This window comes from Sarcophilus harrisii, chromosome 4 (assembly GCF_902635505.1).
Source record: "Sarcophilus harrisii chromosome 4, mSarHar1.11, whole genome shotgun sequence".
Lineage (NCBI taxonomy): Eukaryota > Metazoa > Chordata > Mammalia > Dasyuromorphia > Dasyuridae > Sarcophilus > Sarcophilus harrisii.
Genome location: NC_045429.1, coordinates 397,771,628 through 397,799,061, shown reverse-complemented (window position 1 = coordinate 397,799,061; position 27,434 = coordinate 397,771,628). Strand labels below are relative to the sequence as shown.

The 27,434-nt window shown below is 32.3% G+C and overlaps 1 protein-coding gene across 2 annotated transcripts in view; it reads left to right on the top strand.

Moving 5' to 3' along the window:
• Positions 1 to 27,434, top strand: part of DPYD (dihydropyrimidine dehydrogenase) — a 968,100-nt gene that overhangs the window by 238,567 nt on the left and 702,099 nt on the right. For both annotated transcript variants that reach the window (XM_003769672.4, XM_031968578.1), the window contains one exon: positions 10,052 to 10,139. In XM_003769672.4, coding sequence (XP_003769720.1) covers positions 10,052 to 10,139 — 88 coding nt within the window. The remainder of the gene's footprint in view (positions 1 to 10,051; positions 10,140 to 27,434) is intronic.

The following is a 27,434-nucleotide window of genomic DNA, read 5'->3' as shown; positions in this document are numbered from 1 at the left end:
AAAGTGTGAGTGTGTGTATGTGTGTGTGTGCGTGCGTGTGTGTAAACTATACTTGACAATATTTCTTCCAGTATTTTTACTTTGTAAAAAAAGAAAAAAAAAACTTAGAAATATATAATTCATAATTGCATCCACAAGTCAACTTATTTGTATAATTTATTTATTTATTCTTTTCATTTGAACCTTTGGTTATATCTATTTGCAGACATTTCAGTGTAGAAATTCCCTTCACGGATGTAATCTTAGAGAGTTGTTCTGGTTATTGAAAGTTTAATTGACTTGCCCATAGTAACATACATAGTAGGTGCCAAGAGGCAGGTCTGAATTCATGTCTTTTTGCCTTCAAGGCCAATTCTCTATTCGCTAAATGGTGCTACCCTCTTTTCAACATAAGCTTAAATAGATTAATGTATTTTAATTTATTTACATAGTTTCATGTCATATCTCATTATTTGCTTTGCCTGTAAAAAAAATGCAAAACAGGAAATAATAGGGAGAAGAGAATTTTCCCTCTTCACATTCCCAGGCTAATATGACTAATACAATGATTTTACCTTTCATCAAGTCGTGGGACTTATTATTTGTCAATATAATTTATTTGACAATGAAACATTCTATTCTGATATCTCATTTTTTTTCCTCTTACACTTCTATTTGAGACTGATATTCTTACACACATATATATGTGAGAAATAATGCATATACTCACATATAAATTTATATACATACATATATTCATGCACACACATAAATGTGTGTTATACACATATGCAGAGAGAGAGAGAGAGAGAGACAGATTTGCTTTGTGTCTCTGGTATTTTTAAGGTTCTTGAAGGAAGGGAATATGCCTTGTAGTTCTTTTTATCCTACATAACAATTTTATATAAAAAGTAAGATTATATATTTAGAGCAAGAAGGAAAATTAGATATTATGCAATATAAACTCCTCATTTTCAGGTGAAAAAAGGCAGTTCAGAGAATTTAAATGACTTATCCAGTATCACCCAACCATTAAATCTCTAAGGATTTGAACTTTAAACCTAGTGATGCTCAGTAAATATACATCTCACTACAGTAGAAGTTCTTTTTTTAAATTATTCTTTTTAAAAAATAATTATAAATATTTATTGACAGAACCATGTTAGGGTAATTTTTTACAACATTATCCCTTGCACTCACTTCTGTTCCGATTTTTCCCCTCCCTCCCTCCACCCCCTCCCCCAGATGGCAAGCAGTCCTATACATGTTAAATATGTCACAGTATATCCTAGATACAATATATGTTTGCAGAACCGAACAGTTCTCTTGTTGCACCGAAAGAATTGGATTCAGAAGATAAAAACAACCCGGGAAGAAAAACAAAAATGCAAATTTTGCATTCATTTCCCAGTGTTCTTTCTTTGGGTGTAGCTGCTTTTGTCCATCATTGATCAGTTGAAACTGAGTTAGACCTTCTCTTTGTCAAAGAAATCCACTTCCATCAGAATACGTCCTCATACAGTATCATTGTAGAAGTAAATAATGATCTCCTGGTTCTTCTCATTTCACTTAGCATCAGTTCATGTAAGTCTCTCCAAGCCTCTCTGTATTCATCCTGCTGGTCATTTCTTACAGAACAATAATATTCCATAACATTCATATACCACAATTTACCCAACCATTCTCCAATTGATGGGCATCCATTCATTTTCCAATTTCTAGTCACTACAAACAGGGCTGCCACAAACATTTTGGCACATACAGGTCCCTTTCCCTTCTTTAGTATCTCCTTGGGATATAAGCCCAGTAGTAGTACTGCTGCATCAAAGGGTATGCACAGTTTGATAACTTTTTGGGCATAATTCCATATTGCTCTCCAGAATGGTTGGATCTGTTCACAACTCCACCAACAGTGCATCAGTGTCCCAGTTTTCCCACATCCCCTCCCACATTCATCATTATTTTTTCCTGTCATCTTAGCCAATTTGACAGGTGTGTAGTGATATCTCAGAGTTGTCTTTATTTGAATTTCTCTGATCAATAGTGATTTGGAACACCCTTTCATGTGAGTAGAAATAATTTCAATTTCATCATCTGAAAATTGTCTGTTCATATCCTTTGACCATTTGTCAATTGGAGAATGGCTTGATTTCTTATAAATTAGAGTCAATTCTCTATATATTTTGGAAATGAGGCCTTTATCAGAACTTTTAAGTGTGAAAATATTTTCCCAGTTTGTTGCTTCCCTTCTAATCTTGTTTGCATTAGTTTTGTTTGTGCAAAGGCTTTTTAATTTGATATAATCAAAATTTTGTATTTTGTGATCAATAATGATCTCCAGTTCATCTTTGGTCACAAATGTCTTCCTTCTCCACAAGGAGGTAAAGTATCCTGTGTTCCTCTAATTTATTTATAATCTTATTCTTTATGCCTACATCATGGACCCATTTTGATCTTATCTTAGTATATGGTGTTAAGTGTGGGTCCATGCCTAATTTCTGCCATACTAATTTCCAGTTTTCCCAGAAGTTTTTGTCAAATAATGAATACTTATCCCAAAAGTTAGGATCTTTGTGTTTGTCAAACACTAGATTGCTATAGTTGACTATTTTATCTTGTGAACCTTAACCTATTCCACTGATCAACTAATCTATTTCTTAGCCAAAACTAGAATAGAAGTTCTTAAAATTTTTTAGTGTTATGGAATAATTTGGTAATTTGATAAAGCCTATGATCCCATCTCAGAAGTATGATTTTAAAAGCATAAAATAAAATATATAGGATAAAAATAAATATCTTTAAATGAGAACATAAAACAAAACCAAATCTCAGCCCCCGAGGTAAGGAATCCATGAACTTAAGGCTAGATTCTTAGATCCTCATACATATAAAATTGTATCATTTTCTATTTAAAAGTCTGGGGTTGAAAAACTTGACATTATTCAAGAAAATCTCCACTGCCATCCCCATTGTGGTGGTTACCTCATAAGCTAAAGTTCATAAATTCCTTTAAATCAGGTGACTCATAATTCTCCTGTAGTTGTCGCTTTATTAGCTATTGTCTCTCTGTGGTAGTGAACTTCATGGAAGAGAATATGTCTTCTTCTGCCATATGCCCAATCCTTAAGCCTTTAATGATTGAGAGGAAAAATACCCCACCATTTCTGCTTCTTTCCTCACATATCAAGTCTAATTTCTCTGAATCTCCTCTCTGTAAAAAAAGAAGAAGAAATAAGAATGTACAGGGAAAAGAAGAAAGAAGGAGGAGTAGGAAAAGGAGAACAAGAAGACATAAAAGAAGAAAAGCAGAAGAGGAAAAAAAGAAGAAAAGAAGGAGGATCTGGAAGATCTTGAGGACCAGCCTTGATCTTAGAGGAGGAGATGAAGGAGGCAGGAGAGCCACCAGAATGGCCAAGGATGGAATCTGTGTGTCATTTCCAGTCCTCTCAGCCCTTAAATATTTCAGTATGATCACATCATTACATCACACTAAGTATGTGCAAACTAGAGAACCATTATTTCATCAATCAGACTGAGTAAGTGCTAACTATAAGCACGCTGCTATAAGTACCCCTTGATTCAAGTAGAACATAGGTGGTCACACGCTCCTTGACTTCTCAGGAAAAGGTGTGAACAGTAAGGGAAATGGGAAGTCAAACCAGATATTGTCAGCAGGTTTCCTTTGGGTTAAAGGGTCTTATATCTTGCCCTGAGTTTCCCCACTATCTGTGGCCCTCTACAATTTTGCCCTATGAACCTAACCTGTTTCACTGATTGACTATGCTGTTTCTTAGCCAGTACCCAATGATTTTGATGACTGCTGCTTTGTAATGTAGTTTTAGGTCTGGTATGTTAAGCCACTTTTATATGCATTTTGTTTCATTAATTCCCTTGAAATTCCTGATCTTTTGTACTTCCAGATGAATTTTTTTTGAGCTCTGTGAAGTAATTTCTTGGGAGTTTGATTGGTATGGCATTGAATAAGTAGATTAATTTAGGTAGTGTTGTCATTTTTATTATATTAGCTCGGTCTACCCATGAGCACTTGATATTTTTCCAAGAGATTAAATCTGACTTTATGTGGAAAGTGTTTTGTAATTATGTTAATATAGTTCTTGTCTTTGCCTTGGCAGATAGATTCCCAAATATTTTATGTTACATATATTTTACATATATTATATTATATATATGTAATATATATAAAACATATATTTTATATTATATATTTTAAATGGAATTTATCTTAGTATCTCTTGCTGCTGTACTTTGTTAGTAATATGTAAAAATGCTGATGAATTATTTTGTATCCTGTAACTTTGCTAAAATTGTGAATTCTTTCTAGTAGATTTTTAATTGATTCTCTGGATTTTCTAAGCATAACATCATATCATCTGCAAAGAGTGATAATTTGGTTTTCCCATTATCTACTCTAATTCCTTTAATTTCTTTTTCTTCTCTTATTGGCAAACCTAACATTTTTAATACAATATTGAATAGTAATGGTGATAATGGGCAATCTTGTTTCACTCCTAATCTTATTGGGAATGGTTTTAGTTTATCCCCATTACATCTGATGCTTTCTGATGACTTTAAATAGATGCTATCAATCCTTTTAAGGAAAACTCCATTTATTCCTATACTCTCTCTTTTTTTTTTTTTTTTAATAAAAATGGGTTTTGGATTTTGTCGAATGCTTTTTCTGCATCTAGTGAGATAATCATGTGATTTTTTTGTTAGTTTGGTTACTGATATAATCAATTATGCTAATGATTTTTCTAATACTGAACCAGCCCTCCATTCCTGTTATAAATCCTACTTGTTCATGGTGTAATATGCTGGGGATAACTTGCTCTAATCTCTTTGCTAATATTTTATTTAAGATTTTTGCATCAGTATTCATTAGGGAAATTGGTTCATAATTTTCTTTCTGTTTTAGTGAAGAGAGTCACAAACAGTGAGGAAACTCTGGGTGAGGTAAAAGCCCCTTCAACCCAGAGAGAACCTGCTAAAAATGTCTGGTTTGGCTCCCATCTCCCTAAGGGTTCTCTGACTTCCTGAGAAGTCAGGGGGCAATGACAACCTCTGTTGTTATTGAAGCAGAGTGATACTAGGTGGCTAAGAGTGATACCAGGTGGCAAACTACATTAAATAGCAAGTTGTTTATGTGGTCCCACTTGCACAGTATATATTTAGCACATGCCCAGTGCTGTTCTTGTTACACAAGGGTATGACGGTATACAAAGGGGAAAGTCCTTGGAATAAATAAGCTACATTTTCCCACCATCCTCATCACTTCTCCAAAAAGATGATATATTTTAATCTTCCTAGTATGGGGATTGTAGAAAGCACAGTACTTTTTACCTCCCCAACTTGGGGGCTCTAGAAAGCAGAACACAACAGTTTGGTTCCTACTTGGTTTAGGTATCAGCCCCATGTCTGTGTCATGAAAAGAATTTGGTAGGATTCTTTCTTTCCTCATTTTCCCAAAGTGTTTGCATAATATTGTAATTAATTATTCTCTGAATGTATGGTAAAATTCACATGTAAATCCATCTGGCCCTGGAGTTTCTTTTGTAGGGAGTTGATTAATAACTTGTTCAATTTCTTTTTTTTAATGAGACTATTTAAGTAATTTGTTTTCTCTTCTGGCCAGTCTATATTTTTTGTAAATATTCATCCATTTCACTTAGATTATCATATTTATTGGCATACTGTTGGGCAAAATAGTTCCTAATTATTGGTCCAATTTCCTCTTCATTAGTGGAAAGTTCATCCTTTTCATTTTTGACACTAATAATTTGATTTTTTTCTTTCATTTTTCTAATCAAATTCACTAAAGGTTTACCTATTTTGTTTTTTTTTTTTTTCATAAAACCAGCCTTTGGTTTTATTAGTTCAATAGTTGTTTTTTTATTGTCACTTTTATTAATCTTCCCTTTTATTTTTGAATTTCAAATTTAGTATTTACTTGGAGGTTTTTTATTTGTTTTTTTCCCCCTAGCTTCTTTAGTTGTATGCCCAATTCATTGATTCTCTCTTTCTCTATTTTATGCAAATTAAAATTTAGAGATATAAACTTCACTTAAGAAGTGCCTTGGCTGCATCCCATAAATTTTGGTATGATGTTTTCTAATCGTCTTTCTCTTGGATAAAATTATCAATTGTGTCTATGATTTGTTGTTTCACCCTGATTTAAATAATTGTATATTTATCTCTTTTTCTGGTGTGTATTGTGGTGGTGGAGATTGCTCTAGTGGTACCTAATCAGCTCCTACTCTAAATATACAGTTTGGGTAAAGTTATAGCAACTCTGTGGAATCACTGCTAGGCTCAGAAAGGAGAAAGTTGAGGCTGTACAGGAGAGATATAGTAAATATAGTTGTGTTAGAGACAGATTTAATGATTATAGATTACAGGGAAGATGGAATGTGACCTATTATAGGATCATAGATAATAGGAAAATAAATTTAGAACTGGATGTGATCGTAGAAGTTTTGTAACCCATATAAGTCCTGTTATCCTCTAATTGCTTGATCACATTATGTTGATCTTTGAGGAAATAACATAATAATCCACACTTTGAGACTTCTACCTTCTTTTTTTTTTCCTCCTTAAAAAGAGTTTACATAATGCTTGCCCTACCTGCTTGGCAAGTTGTTGTGAGGCTAAAACTGACATCAGTAGGTAGAAAAAGGACTTTGAAAAGTTAAATGCATTATACCAATTTTACATATCATTATCATCAGTTGTGGAAAATGTTTGAAACATAGTTTCTATAGTAAACAGATTACTCTTATGTAGTAGTTCTATAGAGACTGAGACTTCTCTAAAGATTTGTGAGAAATTAGTAAATTTGGTTAGAATGTTTTACTGGATGTAATATTTTTGAAGGATTTTTATAATCTTTTACCCCAGAGGAATGAACTGATGTGCTTGAAATATGTTTATTAGCTTTTTCACATGATGGCCCTGAGCATCAATATACTAAAGCACATGACTTGTGCTAGATGTCAGCGAGGGTTATTTTTATTTTGAATACTCTAGCTTGGCTATGATCTGATTTCTTTTAGACTAGGCTAATTTCTTTCAATGCCAGGGCCTCTGGGTCCATGCTGGCTTGCTTGAGGGAAGTGAAGTACAGAAAAATAAAGGAAACTACATTTACAAATCATTTGAAATTAAAGAATAGAATATTTTTTCCTTTTTCTTCAGATTGTAATTCAGGGATTTTAGTTTGAGGAGTAACAAACAAAAATACTAAATTAAAAAATCTGAACATTGTGTAAATTCCCAATTATTAAAAAACCCTCTATGAATTTTTCTTAAAGACATGTAAAGAATGAAGTAGCACTGTCTTCCTACTCATGATTTAAAACAAGTTATTCACAATGGAATACATTTTCTTACTCACAATGAAATTTGTGGAAGAGAAAAATCTCTTTTTTTCCATAGAGTAATATACTAAGTAAATATGTTCCTTTAATAGTTCCTTTTTTCCTTAAAAAAGAAGTACTAAGGTTTTTACACTTATTAATATTTTATATTGTATTACTAAGGAAGAAAAGGTCTTTCACCTTTTATCTATTACTCTTTTTCCCAATGATATGCATTATGTTCTATATTTAATGCTTAGGTGAATAAAAATTAGCACTGCTAAAGAAAGAAATCTTCATATATTCTATATCTAAAAGTTAATGTGTTCCTTTTAATGTAAATTAATTGGGTATAATTGTTTAGGGATTAAAACTACATTAGAAAGGTGTCAAAATTAACTTTTTGCCCCTTGTAAAATTTTAAAAATAAAATGGATTAAAGAACTCTAAAAAAAGAAAAGGAAAATTTACATTAAGGTAAAACGAATGCAATATAATGCAACATATAAGAGGAAATTGATGTAGAACAGTGGTTTTACAATAATTGTTGACATATTCCTCTAAGTATTGTATCTGGGGTTTTTCCTAGTATCAATCATTTAAAGCAATTTAGGTAATCACATTCTGGCACACCTTTCTCCAATTTTATTTACACCACTTGCCTAACTCATTGTAATGCAGTACCTTTCTGCCTTGGTACAGTAGATGCACTCTGTAATATCTATTATGGCATGGTCAAAGGATAATTTATTGTCAAATAGAAAAATAGGTCAACACTAATGTCACTTGATGATCAACCCCCAAAGTTTAATAAAACATCTCGCCAGTATGCATTCCAGGGCAGTGGTTGGTATTTTATTAGGACTACCTGGCTAGAGCAGCAGTGTAATTACTGAGCTGTCAGAGTGATAAGTGGGACTAATGGCAGCTTGATGCACTTGAGTCTGCTGAGCGCTTAGAGGATTGCAAGATGGTATTATTATAAGAGTCTGCCTCTTCTGGCATATTCATGGCACCAGAGGGGGAAAAAAAAAGAATGCTACAATGCAGGTTTGCATGGCCCTGCCTCATTAACATCTGACATTTCCAACAGCTGTTATTTGTGAACCAGCTCAATAATAAAAAGAGAATTATTTGGTAAAGGTGCCTAACAACTACAACTAGGAATCCTTGCATTGTCAGTCCTGCCAAGTGGATCTTTCAATTGATGTTGAATTTAAGATTTCTCTATGTGAAGAACAGAATTACGGTACATATTAATTTGTCTGATCTGCATCAACCTATCATATAATTTCGTTCTTTTAAAAAATTGTCACTTGGGTACTAGAAAAGACCAGAATAAGAAATTTGTGAATACATCGGATATAATGAGTTCAAAAGAAGGGCGAAAAGTATACCTTTTGCTTTTTCCTATGTGGAAGAAAATCTTACAAGGTGGCAGACATTTGTAAAACTGTTAAAATGGCTTTGAAGTAAATAGGGAAACATGAGTATAACTAGGACATTAATCACTCTAACTTTTCAGCTGATGCCTGATTTTCCCTGAGCACATGGGTAAGAGAAATTTCTTTCACAGAAATTTTAATGCTCAGTCTTTTTTTCAAATTATAAATACCATAAGAAATGGTGCACTGTACATTATGACAATGGGGAACTTCAGCTAGTCAAAATCATTTTCTTGTCACAAGGTATGCTTCAGAATTTACTTTAGTAGAACTCTTTTTAAAGTCACAATTATTATTTTTTTCTGCAAAGAACTGTAGCTATAGGGGTGTATGAATTCAACTCAATAATAGATGCAAATCAAACAATGGCATTCGGAGAAATAATAGGCTAGAAGTTTAATCACTACATTTCAATAACGACAATTGCTTATGAAAAGCCTTTGGTTTTCATTATGTAAAATTTAATTTAGAGAGAAGGCTAGAGGCACTAATCAGAGAAGAGAGATCAGATTTAAAAACAAGATTCACACAGTGGACCAAAATCTACTAATCAGAAAAGAAAGGCTAGGAGATGATTGTTTTTTATGCTTCTATGTTCAGAAGATAGGGTAGTCACTTTTATTAAGAAAGGCATATAATTCTGAATGAAATTCTGGAAGAATTAAGGAATAGATAAGGCAGTGACATTTTTTCCTAGGATTCAAACTAGTGGTTTTAAGATACCTGAAGTAGTAATCATTATAAAAAATTGACGTAACTGGAATCCATGATTTGAAAGTGGCATATGAGGCTGAGGAATTAAAAGTTACAAATCACAGATAGGAGAAAATGTCTTTGTAAATTTGAATAATATAACAACCCTATTAACTTTAGTAAAATTAGCTGTTTGAGTTTGTAAGTACTACTTGAAGAGGGAATAGGATTAAAATGAGAATGCTTAAGTGAGGAACCTATCATAAATAGCTGCATTCTACCTACATGTAATAGATGGGAGGAACACTAGAAAATAGAAATATTGTTATTTAGATGTATGTATATAGACACATAGCTATAAATAAGGATGCTAATGGGTATGTTCATTGCTATAAAACAGGACCCAAAAGAATGTGTGTATACATTGACTCATTATAGATTTAATTTCAAAGGAGGAAGGTAAATGTAGAGAAGTAAATCTGGTCCTATCACTTTTGTATTGAAAAAGATTTTGCTTTTTGCCTTTGCATGTCTCCTTAATTCAATTACTTTGTTCCATAGATGCTTGAAATGTGCAGATGCCCCCTGTCAGAAGAGCTGTCCAACTAATCTAGACATCAAATCATTCATCACCAGTATCGCGAACAAGGTAGAATCAGACTTACTCTGGCAAATGAAAGTTGATTAAAGCACTTGATGAACTGTGATTAAAATGTACTGCTTCTCTCATTTAAATACAACAAAAGAAAAATTTAATAGTTATTTGGAAAATGAAGATAAGCTTAATAATTAGACTTTGCTAGTTATAAAGTCACTAATACCAAAATAGAGTATGCATTGTATAAGTTAGTCATCATAGTTAATAAAAAAGAGATTGTAATGAATTAAATATATATATATATGTATGCATGCATATCTAAATATCTAATTTAAAATGGCATTCATTTGATGGTTCAATTGTATCAGTAACCAATTAAATGGTTGAAGATAAATTAGTGTTTATCCACACTTTGAAGTATATAGTTTTGTTTTAAATATTTTATTCCATTTTGATCATAACATATTGTGTCAAAGGAATAGATCCCCAAAGTTGCAAATAGTTTTCTTAAATTTTCTTAAATTGTTTCAGCAGTGTGTATGTGTATGTATGTATGTGTGTGTTTGTGTGTGTGTGTATCAGTGGTGAAATATTGATAGAACACATCATAGCAATTCTTTTAAAAATGTTTTTTAAAGTTACAAGAAGAAAAGCTTGATTTAAAATCTCCCTCTCGAGCTTGTTGGGAGTTTCAAATGAGATATTTGCCACTTAATACAGTACCTGGCACATGCTACTTACTTAAATACTTGTTCACTTCTCCCTTTTTAGAAATGCGTTCTCATTCTCCCTCTTCTAGTATAGTGTGGAGTCTATAATGATTCATTCAATTATTATGCATTTGTTTGATTCAGTAATGAAATCTGTTCATTTTCTATTACTGAAATTCAAAGAGTCCTTGAATGTGACTTATCTTTTTATAACAGTTGAAAAAGTAAAGGAAAAATCCCACTTATAGAATTTTTAAATACCAATAAAGATTTGCTAAGTCTTCTTATAAAAGACATTTACTTAAATTTTAATACATTCATTCAACACAAGTTAAAATACAACAAAAGAAAAGATCAGCCAACAGATAAGTTACTAAGTACCTACTATGTGCCAGGCCCTGTGCTAAGAAAAAAAAATGATAAAAATAAGAAATGTATTCAACTTTAAGGTCTTAAAATAATGTAACCATTTACACATATTTGCTTACAAATATGTTCTATGTAGTCATCAAACTAATCATCACAATGCAAGAAAGTGAAAACATTGGCTAGAGATCAAAATTAGGTACATTATTATTTTTAAGTTATGAAGGTGCCAGAAAATATTTGAAGAAAAATGGTCAGAGGTTGACTTCAGTGTTTTACCTGAAAATGTAAATATTGTGATGCCCTTACTACCAAGTTGAGAAGATGCTACTTAGCAGTTGTCAAATATTAATTGATAAGTAAGAGAAAAGTTATATCTCTGTGGTATTAACTCAGTATATCCATGAAAATATAAGGGAAAAATGATATTAAACTCAATAGAATTCTGAACTAATCTTATCAGTATATTAGTTATGCCAAAGAAATAGAATCTTTAGAGAAACTGCATATGAAAATGGGGTGAGCATTGGTTTAAAGACTGAATATGTCACCGTTTCTGTGATCCAGAGCAAGTCTGTTTATTGCCTAAGGCCTCACATATAAAATGAAGGTACTAAACTAAGACATCTTCTGAGATCCCTTTTCATTCTGAATTTATCATCCTCTTCATGTAAGGAGTTTGCAAGAATAGAAAGGGAGAAGCGGTCATCCTTTGAAATCTGTGTAATGTCTAGATATGGTCAGACTCATTTCAGTTTTAATATGGGTTAAATTTTTCATTAATTTTGTCCACATTTTCTCACTATCTATATTGCAACACTGTACTTGGTTATTCATTTAAACAGGTTTCCTTATAAATACAGGAAATTTAGAGATGGTCATATTGCAGATATATTCTTTTGTCAGGTATTTAAGGGAGTCTATTGAAAGTAGTATGTTTTGTTGAAAAACTACTGTAGCAATCATAAAAGGTCAAGGATTCTTGTTCTTGAAAGCCTGCGGCTTTTTAGATATTTACAGGCTGTGTACAATGTAGGCTGTTCCATATTGCCAGTAGACCTCAACTCAGGAGGGGGGTTCTTTCTAGGTTGAGAGGGTAATTGAATCGCCAGGCTCAATGAGCCTTGGGCCTCTTTGAGAAAAGGATGTCACTTGAGCTGTATTGTGTTAGGCTCCTGTGATTCAGGAGAGTTTAGACCAATACTTCCATTCTTTCTTTTCTTACAAACTGGATTACAGCTCTAGTTTCCAAAGGTACAATCTATTCCTTTGTATCTCCTCAGTCAGTTTTGCTCTGTTTCGCACAGATTGGCTGTTGTTTGCAATTGTATTTCTCAATTGGAAATACACGTTTAGATTCATCAAACTGTGAATACTAGGTCATGTTTCTGAGGATTTTTTTTCCTTCTTTAAAAAACACCCTTCTTTATCAGAGAAGTCATATAGCATTTCGATAAACAGAAGAAAACACTTTTACAAAAGAAACCCTTTATTATAATCAGTTAAAAAATAAAATTATTCCTTTAAAAACTTTTTTCCTTCCATTCCTGAAACATGTTTCACTTAAATATGAAACTTCTGAATTACAAATCAATATTTTTGGCATGCATATAGACAATGTAGAGTAATTTTAATGTCAGCATAAGAATTAGTTATACCTATTCATATTTTTATATAAAGTGGAAAAAAATGCACATGACCTGGCAGGCCAGCTGTATTAGACCTTTAGACCAAATCTTTTACCCAGATTAATACCTGGAATGTAAGCAAAGATTGAAAACCAAAGAGTTGGATGAACTTGGTCAAATTTATTAACTTACCTGGGCCTTAGCTTCTTTAGATTTAAGTGAGAAGTTTTGCTAAAGGACCTATGCATGTTTTTATTCAGAGTGAAGAAGACTTCATGGAGGCTCATAATGGTCACCAGTTACTCAGTCAGCAATCATATATTAACCCTTCATGATGTACAAGACCATCTTCTAATCCATAAAGAGCTGACACATTGTACTTGTTGTTACTTTTATGGAGTGAAGTTTTGGGAACAAAACATTAACCATTATAGCTGTGAATAAATGAAATTGGTTAACTTAGCAGTTATATGCATTCATACTATTTCACATAAATAAATTCACAACTTCAAGGACTTTTTCCTCATTAAAGGACCCATCTCTAGACCTATGGGGTCGTGATTCAATCTTAGATGAACCTGCCTCTTGTGAGAATTTTTCTGCAATTTGTTGTTTTGCTATGGCTCCTTTCTGTAACCCTATAGGGGGATTTAAAAAAAAAATCTTTTAAAGATTAGATTTGGCTCCTGTCTAGAGCTTCCCCAGAAGGAATTAACAAAGTTTCTTCTAGAAAGGTGTTTGATGTCAAAATAGATTGACAATTATTAAAAGACATGCTTAAAGTACAAAAGTACAAAAGACTCATCAGTGCACACTACCAAGTGTTAAAACATTAAATTGTAAAACATCACTCTTATTATAGACTTACAAGTTATTGATTGAAGTTAAAGCCTTAAAGGATTAAAGACTTTGTAAGACTTCTGAACTGGTGTTTTATTTTGACCTTGGGTATGAACTTACTGAAGGTTTGTATCTTCTGACAATCAATCCTGTTTATGGCCTGGGTTCATTCATTTGAAGGTAGTCATCTACTCTGAGTAGTTGTTTTGAAGTTACTTTCTGATTTCATGAGGTGGAGGTCTAAGCTACAAATAGTCATATCAAGATCATTATTCATTTTTCTGGATTCAAGAAAAGCACAATGCAAAAAAGGGACCTAAAGACTTGGGGATCAGATTCAGATTTGCCTACACATATATATGTCCTCAGTGTTGTACGTAAGCAAATACCTTAGCTCTTCAAGAAGAGAAGAGGGGAAGAATAATTCCCACTTCCTATTGAAAGGCCAAGGGAGAAGTGAACAGATCATAATTTTTCAACAGATAGGAAGAGAGAGAGTGTGTGAGGGGGAAGTCTAGTGAATGGATCATCTTCCTGACTCAGTAGAGAATATGCTGTGATAAAGATCACTTACAACCTGGCCCTTTTCAAGGAGACCAAGGTGCTCCTAAGGTATTGCTTCATCATTACAAAATCTATAGGAACCTTTAGGGATTGCTGTGGAATCCCAAAATATAAGTTTTTCATTAGGGCCTCTAAAGTATCCCATGGTCTGAGAGTTTGGATCATGGTTCATTTGTTTCTATCCATTATAATACTCATAAGCATACATTTACATATACATGTATACATACATATATATACACAGTATAATAATCTTATTCTACTTAATATTGCAAAATCATTTAGAACAAACCAAAGAATGATAGTCACATGATCATAGAGATGTAGAGTGATAAAACATTTGATTTGAATTTGGGTTGGATAGGGATACTATGTACACATTTTGAAAAATAACTAGAAAATTTAATTTATATATTTATATAAATTTATATAATTTAAATTTAAATTATATATAAAGTATATTGTAATGTTTATATATACTGAGAGATATATGTACGTACGTATTTACAGGCAAGACTTACTGGAATTGGTATTAGTTGAGTTGGACTATTTAAATAGATAGTAATTCAATAAAAAAATAATCTGCCAGAATATGAGGTTGCAAGTAAAGAATTTTAGATCCTATGAAGAGAATGAATCAAAATAAGGAAGTAGAGACATATGAAAAGTTTTTAGGGGATAGATGCATTTTGGGTTGGAGCTCAGAATATATGAAAGTTCTCTTTCCATGAAGTGAGTCTAGATGGTATAGGAACTTGAAAGACTTGAGATATTAGTTGCCATCTTTTGAAAATTTGATGTTGCTGTTGTATTTGAGTATGGAAGTACCCTAATAAGAGATATACATTAGAAAAACTAATACACCATTAATATGAAAGAGGTATTTGAGAGTTGCTTTCCTGTTCTTCACAACCAAGTCTGATATTATGATTTAATTAGTGTATAGTTCTTGCTGGGCTATTCCGATGTATGCTTATATGTGGAGTTCATTTATGTCTTTTTTAAAAGACTTTTTATTTCATTTTTTTGAACTATGAAGCATTTATTTTCTTTCCCTTTCACTTCCCTTTCTCTATATAAAAAAAAAAGAATGCAAAAAGACAAATCTTTCTATGAAAAGATGGAGGATCAGTGCCAAATTCTGGCACTGACCATATCCAAAAATGTATATCTCATGTATTATATCAGGAGCTATAATTAAGGATTTCTCCCTTTGAAAACTGTCTTTTAACATCCTTTGACCATTATTCATTAGTGGAATGATTTTTATTTTTGTAAATTTGAATCAATTTCTATATTTATTGGAAATGAGACTTTGACAAGAGAAATTTAGTGTAAATATTTTCCTCAGCTCTCCTTAACTGTCTCCCTTCTAATGTTTTTTTTTGAGAAGGAATACTTTAAATTTTAATGTACATCATTATTCATTCTCTCTATATATTTTTCTTGGTTCTGCCTTTTTCACTCTGCATCATTTCATGTGGATTTTTCCTTCCTCCTCTGTATTCATTCTATTCATCATTTCTTATAGCACAATTATATTCCATTACATTAATGTACTACAATTTAGCTATTTTGCTTTTGATGCTCTCTTTCCAATTCATTGCTATAACAAAAGGTGTTGAAATAAAATTTTTAGTACACATAAGGATTTCTTCTTCTCAACAGTTTCCTTGGGGTATAAGCTTAATAACAGAAGCTCTGAATCAAAGGGTATAGAGATTTTAGTCTTCATTTAAATAACTCCAAATCACTTGTCTAAATGATTGTATTGATTCACATTTCTATGGACAATGTAAATGTATACACCTCTCCACTTATAATCCTTTCAATATTGACTATTCCCATATTTTTGTCTTTTATTTTTGCAAATTTACAGGATATGAGATGAAATCTCAGTCATGTTTTGATTTGTACCTTATTACTTTTGATTTAAAACATTCTTTCCTGTGTTTGTTAATAGTTTGTAATTCTCTTAAGGACTGCTTAATTATATCATTTGACTACTTATCTACTAGATATTAGATATAAGATTATATATACATACATTATATATATATATATACATATAAATGTTGCATATAATAGTATATAAAATCATTCCCAAATATTTTATATTTATTATAGATATATAACAGTATATACAGTTGTTATTTAATATATTGCATGTTATTTTATCAAAAGCCATTTCCTAAAAATAATATATCAGAAGCTATTCTCCAGTAGTCAAGTAGTCAAATAAATATAATATAATTTAAACATTATATGTTGTGTGTATATGTATATATCCTATTAGAGAGATTTGATTCAAAGATTTTTTTCAAAAATGACTATAGCAATTAATTTAATTTTTCCTATATCTAATGGCATAATTACATTATTTTTGTTACTTATCAATATTTTTTTTTTGTATTTTCAATCATATCAAGTCAACAAGTACATACTATGTGGTAGGCATTGTACTAAGAATTGAGAATTTTAAAAGTTAAAAGACCATGCAAAGATACATACATAACATATACATATGCATTCATATCCATGCATATATGTGTATGCAAACATATATGCATGTTCATGTGTATATATGTGGATATGTATAAGGAACTAGCATTTAGGGATATTGGAAAAGACTTCTTGTAAAGGTAGAATTTTAGTGGAGACTGATGCAAAACTAGGGGAAACAGGATGCAAAGATGAGGATGAAGAGAATTCTAGTCTTGGGGAACAGCCAGTAGAAATCCTGTATTCACCCTAGTTGTTCATTCTAGTCTAGGACTATAACCCATTTATTACCTAGGAAACTGAAGCTGGTGAATCTCTTGAATTCAGGAGTTCTGGATTTTAGTAGCCTAATCAAGCTGTTCTCTGAATTATATTCATCATTAATATGCTTAATCCCTGGATATAGAGGGTGACCTGACCAGGTTTGCCTAAGACAGGAGGAAGTTTCAGTTTTGAAATGAAGCATGAAGATCACAATAGAATGGGCCCATAAGTTGCCCCTGTACTTCCTGCCTGAGAAATCCAATCTTAAAAATAAATGCATTGAATAGTTTCAAAATGGCATGTTATGTGAAACAGCAGGGAGGCCAGTGTCACTATATTGCAGAGTACGTAAAAGAGAGTAAAGTGTAAATAGATGGAAAAGGCAGTATAGGAACAGGGTGTAAATGAATTTTAAAAATCAAAGCATTTTATATTTGATTGTAGAGGTAATAGAAAGCCAATGTAGTTTTTTTGACTAAGGGAATAACATGATCAGATCTTTGTTTTAGAAAAATCATTTTGAAAACAAAATAGTGGAAGGACTGGAATGGAAAGAGGCTTGTGGCAGGCAGACCAAGATGATTATTGCATTATTCCAAGTAGGAGAGATTTGAGGCAAGAAGATCAATTAGAAGTATATTGTAATAATCAAGGTATGAGGGGACAAGAACCTCCACCAAGGTGGCAGAAATGCCATAGAGAACAGGAAATCTACAAAAAAAGATATTTAGAAGTTAGAATTGACCCTTCTTGACAATAGATTCAACACAGTGAAAGAGTATGAGAAGTTGAAGATGACATGTAGGCTATGAGTATGGATTTTTAGGAAGGTGATGGTATTCGAGAAAGTATTATGTATTTAAACTAGTTTTCCTATTATTGGACCAATTGCATTCCTGATAAAACAAATTTGCTTATAACATATTATTTTTAGAATTTTTGTTTATGTTTATGTAAAATCTTGTGCCAATATTTGTTAGTTATATTTATATCATATGTAATATTCACAATACATATAATATATACATATACACACAGACACACTATATATACGTATTTATATACTACACATACACACACACACATATATATAACCCTTTAATAACTGTAGTTACTTAAAACCATATTCTTTAATTAAAATTTTGTAAAGCAAAGAAAACATTTTAATTAAAAAGAACTAATATTTAAATCGGGGATAAATAACAATTATAATAAATTAATTTTCTTTTATTAATGAATAGAGAATAAACAGAACAGTAGTCATAGTTAAACTACAAGGTGCTATAAAATAGCATCCTTAATGCAATGATTGGATTTTGAGAAACATTGTAAATATAATAGAGGAAGTGATGTCTATGTGAACATGTCAAATTTCATCTTTAAGACATATAGACTCTGTTTTCTAAAAAAAACAATTAACTTCCATAATTTGGCAACTATTCATTCATTTGTTGCAATGAGTTCCTTTAAAAAAAAAAAGTAGTAATGGGGTTAAATTAATGTATTTGAAACAGTGACTTTTTTGAAGTATGCATTTGCAACCTGGGTAATGGGGATGGCTGACAGCTGGTTTTAGCCACAGTATAATTACAAACTATACTCGATAGAATGACACTTTGTCAATTAAGGAGCCTTTCATTTTCTTGTCTGTGAAGAGCAAAGCCACAGGAAAAGATATTCCTTAGGTATTCTTTCCTATAAAAAGATAGGATATTATAAATGTACAGTATTTCTTTAATAATGTAAATAAAGTTATAGGAAATAAATTTGCCTATTTGACACAAATTGACACAAATCACTAGCTTGTTCCCCCCTTCCTTTTTAGATAATTTCTGTTTGGATAAAAATATTTTAGAATTTCCTTTTCCTTTTCATGTTATTCTTGATTCTTACATACTTTTGGGATTAAATCATATGTTAGATATTTGGAAATAATTGAATATTTCTTTAATGACTTCTTTTTCCTTTTATTTTAATCTTAATGGAATATTTTCATCCTGGATATTTTCCCCCCTAAACTAAATATTTCCCTGTATTTGAGAGGAGGAATAGGACAGAAATTAGAATTGCTTAAAAGTTCATCTGGAATTAGATCATATCCAACTAGGCTAATATTTAAAATTTTCCCATTTTTAACAATTAACTTAGAATTTTTTTACCCATTACTCAATACAGAACTAGTAGTATTTAAAAGCCAGTTTCCTTACTTGCTGAACTCTCTTCAGCCAACTAGAAAACCCTCTTTAGTCTATAAAAATTATCATACAATAGTAACCTAATAACCTGAACTTCCTAGATACCTCACATTTTACTTTTCTTTTTCATTTGAAATAGAATCAATCACTAACACTGCTATATCTTTAAAAAAAAAAAAAAGATATAAAGTCATGATTTGGATCCATTTAAAAGGCCAGAATGATGATGAGAACTGAAAGAAGGTGCCTTGAACCTTTCTTTGACACAACCTAGAGTTTTCCTTGGTTCTGCTAGTATCGATCCACCCCTATGTTCCAATAGGGTTTTACACTCTTATTTGCATTCAAATTGCAATCTTTACAAGTGATATATAAGAAACTCTTACTTTTGCCTGCTCAGATCTGATCAGGGATGCCTATTTAAGCATTTTCCCCTGTTCTCTTCAAAACCAACATAGTTTTTATTGATGTTGTGATGTAAAAAAACCCCTACAAAATAGCATACATGGTTGGATTATATCCTCTCAGTGGAAGAACCAAGGGAAATTATTTTATGCAGTCATAGTTGAACACTAATTTCCCCGAGAAATAATCCACAGTATCTTATTTTTATCTTTTCATGCATCTATGAAGAGCCCTATTGCTTGGTGGTGCTATAACCCTTTAGAAATGACCAAATTATGCTCCTGCAAATTCTTATAAAAATCCATTACATTTTAGATCCTTCTGTGGGATAAGGAAAATGTGCTTTTTTCTTCTTTTTTACGTCGCATCAGATCATCACATTATGCTTTTTTAAATTGGTGCTTCACAATCTGGGAAATAGGTTATTTTGTCTGCATTTAAAGAATCCATGCTTATTTTTGCTATTAAAAAAACAGAATAGCAATTCTTCATTGAGAGCGTTGCATTGCAGTATCTTCAATGCTTATGGGGCACATTCTATAAAGCACACACAGTACATGCAAACAAAAATAAAAATCTAGTGAGAGAGAAAAATGAAGGGTTTGGACTTGATGTATTCTAATTTCTTTCTTTACGGTTCTAAATTAAATATTGTTTGAATATTATTACAGCCATTAACAAACATTTAAGTGTCCATATGTGAAGGATTATGTTATTTCTGGGGATTGAAAGACAAAGATAGAACAGTATTTACATTTTAATGTGACAAATGCACATGTATATTAATATGATCTTGAAAAGACATAAATTATTTAATTCCATTGAATTCAACAAACAGTTATCACATGCCTACCATGTACAAGTGCTATATTAGGACTAAAGATACAAAACCAAAATCGAAATTTGTCCTTGCCTTCAAAGAGCTTACATTCTGTTCTGAGGAAAAACATGGATAAGCCCATGACTATATACTGATTACTTTTTTTTTTTTTTTTTAAAGAACAAAGATACTTTTGTCCCTTCTGGCCTCCTTTCCAGGAAGATTAATTTACTCAGTATTAAGACTTAATCTTGGTTGAGAGCTGAGCTGAACTTGTTGTGAGAGGATACTTCAAACTTGCCTTACCTCTCTTTAACAACCTCATTTTAATATACAGCTACTCCTCTGATTGTATAATAGGGTAACATAGGATACTGAACAAATCTGTCACTATATATACTTCCTTTATATGGAAAGGATGATTTAAAAAAAAGATGCTAATATTATTATTACCTGTCTATTTGCTATCCTTTTTTAGGATAACAAACCAAGTACATGAGGAGAATGTTGTGGATAAATTTTACTTAGACCTTAGGAAAACTTTTAATACTAGTTACAAAAATACTAACATATTTGTCTCATACTATTCTAGTGCTGGCATGGTGTAATCTTGATGACATTATGATTAAATGGATTCAAAAGTGGTTAGATGGCATGATTCAAGATTAAAATAAATGATTATGTCATAGCAAGTCTTCAGGGGGAGGACCACAGGAATCTTTCCCTTTCCCTATGCCGTTTTATACTTTTTATCAATAATTTGAGTAAGGTTCAGATGATATTCTTATCAAATAGTAGACGAAAAGTGAAAAGAATACATACTCCACTGGATGCAAAATTATCATACACGATAGAATTGGGTTTCTTAACCTAGAAATTGACAAAATATGAAAAAGTAAGTTTGTATGTCTGAGAAGATATAAGGTAACATCATAGATAAATTTCAGTATTTAGATTAAAGAAATGATATCTTTATTTTACTGAAATCCAACTAAAATTCAGAATTTGTTTAAATAATGATTTACAAAAAAAAAAAAAAAAAACACTTTCTGAAAAGTGGCCATGGATTTTACCACATGGCCAAATTGATTTATGATCAATTTTAAATTGAAATCAAGGTTAATAATCTTTGTGCTAGAGTATTGGGCTAGATCTAATAAGATGGAATTTAGTTGGGATAAATGAAAACCAGAGCCAGTTTCAAAAGTACAAAATAGGTTTAAAAGTGATTGTTGTGCCAAAGTTTTAATGGACTACATGCTTGGTAAGAGAGAACAATATGATGTGTTATCTCAGGGGGGAGAAGGGGGGAGAAATGAAATAAAACCTAATGCAATTTGGTCCTACATTCAGAAATAGGACATTTGTGGTCCTCTTGTTTTCTTTCATAATTAGACAACATCTAGAAGTCTGCATAGGTTTTGGGTGCTACATTATAAGAAATACCTGGATCAATTGGAAATTGCTCAAAGATGAGCAACCAAGATACTAAGGGCCTTAAAATTCATGTCCTGTAAGGATCAATTGAAAGAATTGGCAATGTTTAACAAAGAAAAGAGAAGTTGGGAGTGGGGTGGGAAGGTGCAGAGTACATGTCTTCAAATATTAAAAGAGGGATAAGATTTGTTGTGTTAAATTGCAGCAGAACCAGGAGCAATAAGAAGTCAATTTAGCAAAAAACCAAGCAATCCTTACAATGATAGCTGCTTAAAAGATGGATATCTTAAATTAATGGGTTCCCTTTACTGATTTCAGTCAAGAGGGGATGTGTATTTTTCAGGTATATGATATAATCAGGCTTTTTTTTTGATTAGACAAAATAAATTTAGAGCCCCTTTCCAACTTTACAATTCTTTCATTTAGTGATATTTCCTTTGTATCCCTAGTACCAGGCAAGGTAAACCTGTAACAATACTTGCTGAATTTAATTTAAATAAAATGTCAGGGCTAGCTTTCTGGAGATCCTCCAGAAGGTCCTTCTCTCAGCTGGATAGACACCATAAGAATGGACAAGAATAGAGACCAGTCTTATTTTCTCTTACACAGTCTGTGTCTGTCATAGTCTGACCCAGTCTCCTCCATCAGTCTGCCAGTCTCAACCAATCTCCCTCTGAGTTTGACTTTGTCCCCAGTTTAAATACCCTATTACAATTACATCATTACAGTATACTGAGTATGTGTGAACTAGAGAACCATTACATCACTATGTTAAGTACTAAGTATTTGTATACTAGAGAACCATTATCTCATCAATTCTACTGAGTTAACACCTAGTTTCAAGTATACTTCTCCAGAGTTCCCCAGTATCTGAGGTCCTCTACAATATACAGTGTTTTCAGTGAAGGGCAACTAATAACATGAGAGATGGGGCAGAGTGAGATCAGGAAAGGTCTCACTAAAATGCTAGGAAGTGAGCCACGAATATGATTTGATGTTTCTAGACAGCATGGAGAGGAGAAAAAATAACATTTACTATTATGACAAAAAAGATCTTTTTAATATCATGAAATCTGAGATGGCTTTGGAGTGGGAGAGCTGGCTATAAACCAGAACAGTACTGGATTCAAGAACTTTCTTTGACATGTAATAGTTATGTAACTTTAATAGATATGTAACTTCACGTTGATCTCTTCAGTTCTCTAATAATATAAGTGCCACTATGTATTTAAAGAGGGAACTTCCAAATTCAGGTGTTCTCTTTATTAATGAAGCCCCATCTGGCACTATATGGTCAAATTTACAATTGAATACTGGATATTATCTTTTTGTAGGTAATAATAAATCTATATCACTTAGTCTTTTAGAGTGTATTAAACAGGAAAGATTGTGTCTGGAATTAAAATCTTGGGGAGAGGGGTTTTGAGATTAAGAGAAGGAATAAAAGAGAGCTCATAACTGTTCTGAATTTTCTTGGCAAAGTAAGAATTGATCTCTTCAGGTAAAAGGTTGAGGACTTGGGGAAATATGTCAGACTTAAAAGATAGAATCAATTGGGGAAAAGCAATCAAAGTATGCTATAAGGTTACAGGTAAGATTACATAATTTATACATAATTATATATTTATATTGTGTATTCTATTTAATATGTATCATATATTATTATATAATTTAACTTTGTAGTGGATTCAATTAGCTCAATTATATGGCTGCATACAAATGGAAGTTTGTTTTACTGATAGCAGATGAGGAATAGAAAGAGATGGTGGGAATAATTCATAGTTTGGGTCTCACAAAGTATGAGTAGTGATAAGATGGAAAGAAATTCAAGAGTATGGTACATTGAAAATTCAAACTTTAACTCATACTATTAATACTGTTCAATTATTATTGACAGTGAAGTCAGAGCAGAGATAATGAATAAGAAACTATGGAGGTGAAGGTCATGATCATGATGGATTGTTTAGGAGTTATAGGAAGATATAAGGAGAAATCATAGGATAGGAGTTTCAATTAGAATGCAAATATCACAGTTCTTTTTTAATTGACAAAATGTGGATGATAATGAGATCTAAGGTATAAGCAGTATAGACCATATTTTTAGACATAAATCATACAATTTGTAGAGAATGAGGAACTGGGAGGTTAGGATGTTTGAGGGAACTTCCATCACTGTTTCCATTGAAGTCCCTTGGCATATATTATACAGGAGTTTTGAAGAATAAATTTTGTTATATAACTGACCGCATTAGAAAAGATGGAAATGACCAGGGAAAGAAGACATGTCACTATATTCTGAATTGGAGCATACATTTTGTAGTATATGCTTCCAAGAAAAGAAGTGGTTGCTGAGTAATGATGCTTAACAGAAAGTCTGGAAGTAGCTGTAGGGCACCAGAGTATTCTGAATTTCCCTTCAGGACCACTGTGACAGTGGTAAAAAAAATTATAGCTAATGCTGAAAAGATGACCAAGGGGTATAGTGTCAAGTAGGAGAAAGTAGCTCTCTATGGGTGTCAGAGAATAGAAGAAAAATAAAAAGATAGTCCAAAAAAAAGTAAAATTATTAGTTATGGAATGAGAATTACAAGGACTTAGTAGAATTAATGGATAGAATTTAACTGGACTGTTGGAGTAGTAGCTTTAAGTAAAATGATGATGATAATATAGAGTTTGGGAGAATTGAGATGGACTGATTTACTCCTAAGTTTCTGGTATTTTTTGCAGCACAGGGATTTAGGAGTATAGGTAAGGCAAGTAAACTAGTCATAGTAGAAACAATGAGTGGAAGCAGTTATGCTAAATATAGCAGACAATTAGAAGAATCAAATGTCCTTAGTCTCCTTGGATATCCTGTAATTGTGTCACTGCTCTGTGATTTTTATGGAAGGGGGAAGTATTCTGTCCATAGGAAGGCATTATTAGGTTGGGAGTCTCCTTTTTTCAACTTAGATAAAAGAGGAATTGGTATTATTTTTTTTAAAAAATTCATCACATCAAATCTTAATAAACAGGTGTACTCACATGTGTGTATGTATGTGTGTGTGTGTGTGTGTTTTCAAGTTACCACATCCTCACATAATTTCCTTTTGAAAAGTCTTAACAGCTTAGGTACTTGGGAAAAACATTTTCAAAGCCTTGGTAAGCCTTCTTCCATAAGGAGGTGGGGGAAGTACTAAAATTATTTCAATTACTATGTTATATTCCTTATTGTTCTTGGTGTTTTAAAAAATACCATTACTAGCAAGTTTTTTTCTGTACAAGTAGCTGAATAGACCAATCAAGAAATAGTTCTTTTGAGGCTATGGATGTGTAAAGATTATCCTTTAAGTAACTTATGTAAGAGGACTTCTTTCAGAAGTGTTTATCAAGAAGAATAAAAATCCCATCCCTTAGAACTGCATGGCAGGCTGGTTTATAGACTACAATTGTTTGCTAGAGCTGAAGGCTGTATCAGTAAATCTTTAAAACGTTTTTTTCTAGCTATCTTTGTTTGAGATTTTGCTGTCATAACCCACTATACAAGTTATTTGACCATCCTTCTTTCTGGCATTCATTAATTCAACCACTCAATAAATCAGTAAATATTTATTGAGAGTGTAATATGCTTGAAGCACTTTGCCTGAGTTCTTTGGGGTTTGTAAAGAAGTTACAGTATCTGCCTTCAAGGACTTTACAGTCTCATTGGGGAAATGGCATGAAAACAGGTAAAAATAGCTAACTATAGAAAAAGCAAAAATAACAATATGGAAAGTATGAAATTGTCAAGATGCCAATTCTAGAAATTCAAACAAATAAGGAATGATTTAGAATACTAGAGAGATACCATAGAGATTGTATATTCCAACCCCTTATCCAAATAAGAATTTTCTATAACAATTCTGTAAAGCCACTCCTTGACCAAGTAATGCGTCCTAATTACTTCAGCATTGGAAGAGTGGATTAGATATATTATATGTGTTCAGAGATGAGAGAACTAGCACTAATACGTATTTCAATTCAGTGTAAGAAAAAAAAAACATAAATTTTGTTGTTGGTCTTTGTGACCCATTTTTTGTTGTTGTTGTTGTTGTTGTTTTTGGCAAAGATATCAGAATAATTTGCCATTTCCTTCTGTAACTCATTTTATAGATGAGGAAGCTGAGGCAAACAGGATTAAGGGACCTACCCAGGTTCACATAGCTAGGACGAATCTGAGACGAGAGTTGAGCTCAGATCTTCCTGACCCTGGAGGTTGGCATTTTATCCAATGTATCCCTTAACTATTCCTTCTAATAATTATATTCTACATTTGAATGGATTTTTACTATTAGGTGATTAATCCCTCACCAGCAGAGATATTCAAGCCAAGTTTAAATGAATACCTGTGGGACATATTGTTTTTTTTTTTTAATTACAGTAACTTTTTATTGACAGAATCCATGCCAGGGTAATTTTTTTACAACTTCCCTTGCACTCACTTCTATTCCGATTTTTCCCTCCCACCCTCCACCCTCCCTTAGATGGCAAGCAGTCCTATATATGTTGAATATGTCCTAGTATATCCTAGATACAATGTATGTGTGCAGAACCGAACAGTTCTCTTGTTTGCACAGGGAGAATTGGATTCAGAAGGTAAAAATAACCCGGGAAGAAAAACAAAAATGCAAACAGTTTACATTCATTTCCCAGCATTTTTTCCTTTGGGTGTAGCTGCTTCTGTCCATCATTGATCAATTGAAACTGAATTAGGTCTCTTTTTCATAGAAATCCACTTACATCAGAATACATCTTCATACAGTATCATTGTTGACATATATAATGATTTCTTGGTTCTGCTCATTTCACTCAGCATCAGTTCATGTAATTCTCTCCAAGCCTCTATGTATTCATCCTGCTGGTCATTTTTTTTTTTTTTTTTTTTTTATTTAATAGCCTTTAATTTACAGGATATATATACATGGGTAACTTTACAGCATTAACAATTGCCAAACCTCTTGTTCCAATTTTTCACCTTACCCCCCACCCTCCCTAAATGGCAGGATGACCAGTAGATGTTAAATATATTAAAATATAACTTAGATACACAATAAGTATACATGACAAAACATTATTTTGCTGTACAAAAGAATCAGGACTCTGAATTATTGTACAAATTAGCTTGTGAAGGAAATCAAAGATGCAGGTGTCATAAATATAGGGACTGGGAATTCAATGTAATGGTTTTAGTCATCTCCCAGAGTTCTTTTTCTGGGTATAGCTAGTTCAGTTCATTACTGCTCCATTAGAAATGATTTGTTGATCTCGTTGTTGAGGATGGCTCTGATCCATCAGGACTGGTCATCATCTAGTATTGTTGTTGAAGCATATAATGATCTCCTGGTCCTGCCTATTTCACTTAGCATCAGTTCGTAAGTCTCTCCAGGCCTTTCTGAAATCATCCTGTTGGTCATTTCTTATAGAACAGTAATATTCCATAATTTTCATATACCACAATTTATTCAGCCATTCTCCAACTGATGGACATCCATTCAGTTTCCAGTTTCTAGCTCACTACAAAAAGGGCTGCCACAAACATTCGTAGCACATACAGTGTCCCTTTCCCTTCTTTATAATCTCTTTGGGATATAATCCCA